The sequence below is a fragment of the Camelina sativa genome, chromosome 6, assembly GCF_030686135.1.
Source record: "Camelina sativa cultivar CO46 ecotype springtype chromosome 6, ASM3068613v1".
NCBI classification, from domain to species: Eukaryota; Viridiplantae; Streptophyta; class Magnoliopsida; order Brassicales; family Brassicaceae; genus Camelina; species Camelina sativa.
In genome coordinates, this window is record NC_141885.1 from 13,482,062 (window position 1) to 13,487,661 (window position 5,600).

The 5,600-nt window shown below is 35.7% G+C and overlaps 1 protein-coding gene across 1 annotated transcript; it reads right to left on the reverse strand.

Moving 5' to 3' along the window:
* On the reverse strand, positions 1 to 700 carry LOC104790769 (uncharacterized). The gene is made up of 2 exons (XM_019246498.2): positions 594 to 700; positions 1 to 518 (listed from the first exon to the last, which is right to left on the reverse strand). The coding sequence occupies exon 2, from the start codon at positions 497 to 499 to the stop codon at positions 236 to 238; it is 264 nt and encodes an 87-aa protein (XP_019102043.1). The 5' UTR covers positions 500 to 518; positions 594 to 700; the 3' UTR covers positions 1 to 235.
* Positions 701 to 5,600: the final 4,900 nt, after the last annotated feature.

Sequence of the window (5,600 nt, forward strand, 5' to 3'; positions counted from 1 at the left end):
TGCTAAAAGATTTCTTTTTTTTTTTCATTAGGATTACTTATTTTTCTTCTATACATAGGAAAAAAAAACACAATACAATAATCGAACATCACTTTTAGAGGATGATAATGTGACATGATGATGCTTAATAAAACAGAAACGGATTCATATTAATATAAGTGATTGCATCATATACCATAAGTTTTATTTTATAATATAGATTTATCTGTAACATAACGATATCGTTTTCTTTGAGTTATCCACCACCTCCGTTGTTATCACCTCCAGGTCCATAGTTGTTGAAATCTTGTCTTGGGATATAATGGTGATTCTCCACGCTGCTTCTTGGGTGCTCTATCTTCTCAGCTGACTCTTCTTCTTTTCCTAATATCTCTCGGTATATTATTTCGTTTCCTTGATTATTTTCCAGGGGAAGTATATTCCTTGCAGCCAAACATAAGCTAACCATGAGCATGATCGCTATGATAAAAACCACTTTATGCTTAGGTTTTATCCCCATCACGGTTTTATATTATGAGCTGCAAAAGAAAGAAAGACTAAACTTTACATGTGCAAGAGATTTTAGTATTGACATCAAATGTGAAAAAACTTACCTTTGCAACTAATCAAGACAAGAGTTGATGGGTTTAGTTTAATACCCTTAAGAGAAAGAAGATGGAGAGTTTAAGACATTGATATATATACATGCATGAGAGAATAGGGTTTTTGTTGTGGTGGGTTGACTATTTGAGATATATTTTAAAATCATACTATTTGGGTGTGATGTGATGGCGTTGGTGGTGACAAAAATGATGGAGAATTAATTTTTCTTAAGGAAAGAATTGTGATGACAAAAATGATGAAGTTGGTTGGAAAATGGTTGTCTAGTATTAGCACTACGAATAGGGAAAACCCACGTTACTATTATAGATTAGCAAATATACCAAGTGGTGCATTTTAAAAAGTAATTAACTTTTTTCTTCTAAATCACCTGAGTAATTAAATTTTGTGCATAGGATACTCTTCGGATTTAACTTTTGAGATCCGTCTCATGGTTGGATAGTGGTGGTGGTCGTCTTCCAAAATGTCTAACTTTTTTAGGATCTTAGAGTGAACCAAATAGAGTAGAAAAGAAACGGGGAAATGTTATCGTCTGATGATTGGAAACATATCTCTTAAGGCAATCTGTTCTTGGGAGGTGGCATATGGGAAGTGCCGACTAGAAACGAGGTGAGCAAAGGTCCTTAAACAATAACAGTGTCAAGATGCTTTCTAAGCCAACAATTGTGGGTTATTCTCCAAAGATCTCTTATGCTGAAGACAAAATTAATAAACCATATGACTCGTAAAAAATTCAGAAGGTTGGAGATGAATCTAAGTTTTTTTATTACTTTTGTTTTTCATGAGAGTTTTAAGAATGAAAAATAGTCTTTCCATAGACAGATTACGCGTTTTTAGGCACAAGCGAGCATCTTTGATAAGTAACGTTTGAACATCTTTGTTTGGGTATATTTTTGCTGGTAGAATTTGTATTACCCTTATAGTTACAAGAAAGTAAATTGATAAAGTCGTTATTGTTTCATTGATATAATAACATCGGACTTAGAAATTCTTATTGATTTTAAACTCAGAAATATGGATTTAAATAACATGATTTACCAACAAATTTGAAATAACATGTAAATTCTGAAATCCAACACTGAACCTTTAGACTAATAACGCATAATTTTAATTAGTTGAAGGAAATCAAATTAATGAGTAATATATGATTTCAACAAATATTTTAGAATCAGTGACCCTTATAGTAAGATAAAATTTGACTAAATATTCGTTTGTGGAAGTTTACTTTGTTTTGATGCAAAGGGAAAAATGAAAAGTTGGCACTGTGAACTTTCTTCCACTACTAAAAGTTGGAATCCAATTAATTCATTCATTAGTAACCCGTAAGGACTAAACTATAAAATCCTTCCTTTTCAAAATATAGGATGTTTTAAGTAAAACACGCGGATTAAGAAGTTTTTACTTTTAACAAGTTCAACCAATCAGAAACAATACTGCATAATATAAAATATTAAACTAATCTAAAAATTGCATAGAAACTTGAAAACATCCTATATTATGAAACAATAATCTTCTCTAAAACATCTTATATTTTAAAATAGAGGGAGTATAACAACTTACTGAATTAGTTACAGTTTTCTGGCTTTTAGCTATTATCAATGGGTGGCAACTGGCAACTTACAATAAATTAGCTTATATCCCTAGGACAGTAACTAATCCGACCATGCTGTAAAGATGTCACCCTTTTCCATCATTTCAGGGTTCTATTTAACATTGGCAATAACAAAGTGGATTCGTTTTTGTAGAATGAATCATCCAACTTCATAATGCTTTTGCCACCATCGGCTAAAATTATTAAATACGAAAAAAAATCCAAATCACCTGAATTCAAGATATGCATCTAAAAAGAAAAAATTATTCACCCTCCATTTCGCCAAGTGTGACGTTTATTGACTTCTAATTGGTTACAGAAATTCATTCAAAATTATTATTATTATGTTTTTTTTTTTTCATTTTTGATCAACGAAGAAGTTTTGGGCCAATGTCCCTAGGGTCCCTGGACCGAAGACTAATACAGAATATAAACATTTCTCAATAATTCAGGCAACTTTGCCTACTAGTAGACAAATAACCATCTTGTTAACTTTAGCAGTTCATGCGTGCAGTCTATCAGTAAGTACTGAACTTGAATTAGTATATAATACAGTGGCTACACATGAGAAAAATTTATGAATTTATGAATGAAAATTTATGGTCTGAATGCAATCTATAGATGTTCTCGGTTTTTTTTTTTTTTGTTGGGGAAACAACACACAGTAGGGCAGTTTCACCCTAACTTATGTGAACCTACTAGGAAAATATAATAAATTTGGTAGAGTGTAAAATAAACGAGACACAGAATTATATGTGGAAAACCTCCCCAATGTGAGGAGTAAAAACCACGGGACTGTAGTCCACTCAAAATTCTACTATCACCAATGTATTTGAGTACAACCACGTCCTCTCCAGAAACTAAGGCTACAAGTAGCAATCTCAATAAGAAAACAACACAAGAGAGAGAACACAAAAGGCTAAAAATATGCAGTTCCAAACAACCCTAGATTTACTAAGATTCCGGCAACCTATTCAGATCTCCACCGTACAAATCATAGATAAACAGGTCAGGAACAACTCTGCAAAATTTCAGCTCAAACCGATAAGATCTCCCGTTAGATCTTACAAACACTCACGACAGATGCTGCAGAAAAATCTAAAAATTCTAGACACGATCAGCCACACTAAAACTCAGATTTCTCACAAACCAACCGTTGAAACAAGATCTCCACCGTCAAATATGTAGAACACTGAGTCACAAAGCTACCCTCCAAATATCAGCCAGATCGGAGCTCGTTTGAATGTCCAAACGTGCAAAATATCAAACCCTAAAGGTTCTGTTTTTCTCTTCTCCTCTAGATCCGAAAATCAACTCTCTTCTCTCTATTTTTTTCTTATGCCAAAAATTAGGTTAAGAGTGTTTATATAGTGTCTCATAACTTAAAACCCAATATTAATCTCATGAACTAATATAATGGTCCAAATCCAGGTTTGGTTAACCAAACCCAATTGGTTTCCCCACTAGGAGGAAAACCCAACAAACTCCCCCTCCGACTAGGTGGAGGAAACAGCCATCCCGGCTATCCCTCGGCAAACTTCAAGCTTCCCCCTCGGCAATGACTTTTTCATCATATCAGCTACATTATCATCCGTATCAATCTTTTCAAGTTCTACTTCTTTAGAAGCAACCACATCACGTATCCAATGATACCTCCTATTAATGTGTTTTGAACGCGAATGAAATGTAGAGTTCTTTCCGAGACAAATTGCGCTTTGACTATCACAAAACAGCAAATACTTATTCTGCTTGAAGCCGATATCTTCACAAAAACCCTTCATCCACAACAACTCCTTACAAGCTTCAGTTGCAGCTATGAACTCAGCTTCAGTGGTAGAAAGTGCAACACACTTTTGCAATCTTGACTGCCATGCAACAGCTCCACCCGCAAATGTTACCAAGTAACCCGAAGTAGACTTACTAGAATCAACATCTCCTGACAAATCAGAATCAGTATAACTCACAAGCAATGCATTGTCACCTCCAAAAGTAAGCTTCAAATCAGAAGTCCCTCGAAGATATTTCAAAATCCACTTCACAGTATTCCAGTATTTTTTTCCAGGATTGGAAACAAAACAACTAACAACACCAACAGCGTGAGCTATATCTGGTCTTGTACAGACCATGTCATACATCAAACTACCAAATGCAGAAGCATATGGAACCCTTGCCATATCTTCCTTCTCCAACTTTGTTTTTGGACTATGTTGTTTGCTCAATCTAAAGTCTGCAGGAAGAGGAGTAACAACAGCTTTATACTTGTCCATGTGAAACATTTTAAGTACTTTCTCAATGTACTTCTCCTGAGACAAGTGAATCAGCTTCTCACCTCTGTCTCTAACAATTCTCATACCAAGAATCTGTTTTGTTGGACCCAAATCTTTCCTGGAAAAGAACTTGCTAAGTTGCTTCTTCAGCTCCTCAATTCTGCTCAAGTTATTACCCACAATCAACATGTCATCAACATACAACAGCAAGATGATAAAATCATCATCACCAAACCTCTGCACAAACACACACTAATCAGAAGTAGTCTCTTTATAACCATGCTCCCCCATAACAGACTTAAACTTCATGTACCACTGTCTCGGTGCCTGCTTCAATCCATAAAGACTTTTCTTCAAGCGGCAAACTAAATCCTCTTCACCCTTTTTCACAAAGCCTTCCGGTTGTACCATGTAAATCTCTTCCTCCAAATCACCATGAAGAAAAACAGTTTTTACATCCATTTGCTCAACCTCTAGATCAAGACTCGCTGCCAGTCCAAGTACAACCCGAATGGATGACATCTTCACAACAGGATAAAATATTTCATCAAAATCAACTCCTTTCTTTTGGTCGTATCCTTTCACAACCAACCAAGACTTGTATCGAGGTGACAAACTGGTCTCATCATGCTTAATCTTATACACCGATTTATTAAGCAACGCCTTTTTACCCTTAGGCAACTTCACCAACTCAAGAGTATGGTTCTCTTCAAAAGAATTCATCTCGTTACCCATGGCATCATGCCATTTATCCTTGTGTTCATCCTCCAAATCTTCACTATAGCTTTCAGGTTCTCCCCCATCAGTAAGTAACACATACTCACCAGGATTATACCTAGTCGACGGTATAAGATCTCTCTCAGATCTTCTAACAATAGGTGAATTCTTGGTATTTGGTGCCTCACCATGATCGTCACCATGATCACTAGTACCATCATCATGTGTGGGAGCATCTGCACCAGGTGTATCAACATGAACCTCACCCTCAACCTGACCGTGGGCCGATGTAGAAGGAATAACCTCTGAATCAATCAAACTCTTATATTCTGAGTTGGTTTTCCGGACTTGTCAATGTCCTTTATCGTTTGATCTTCCATGAACACAACATCTCTGCTTCTAATGAGCTTCTTCTCAACGGGATC

Coding starts and splice junctions, on each gene's coding strand:
- LOC104790769 (XM_019246498.2), bottom strand. CDS start 499: ATGGGGATAAAACCTAAGCATAAAGTGGTTTTTATCATAGCGATCATG.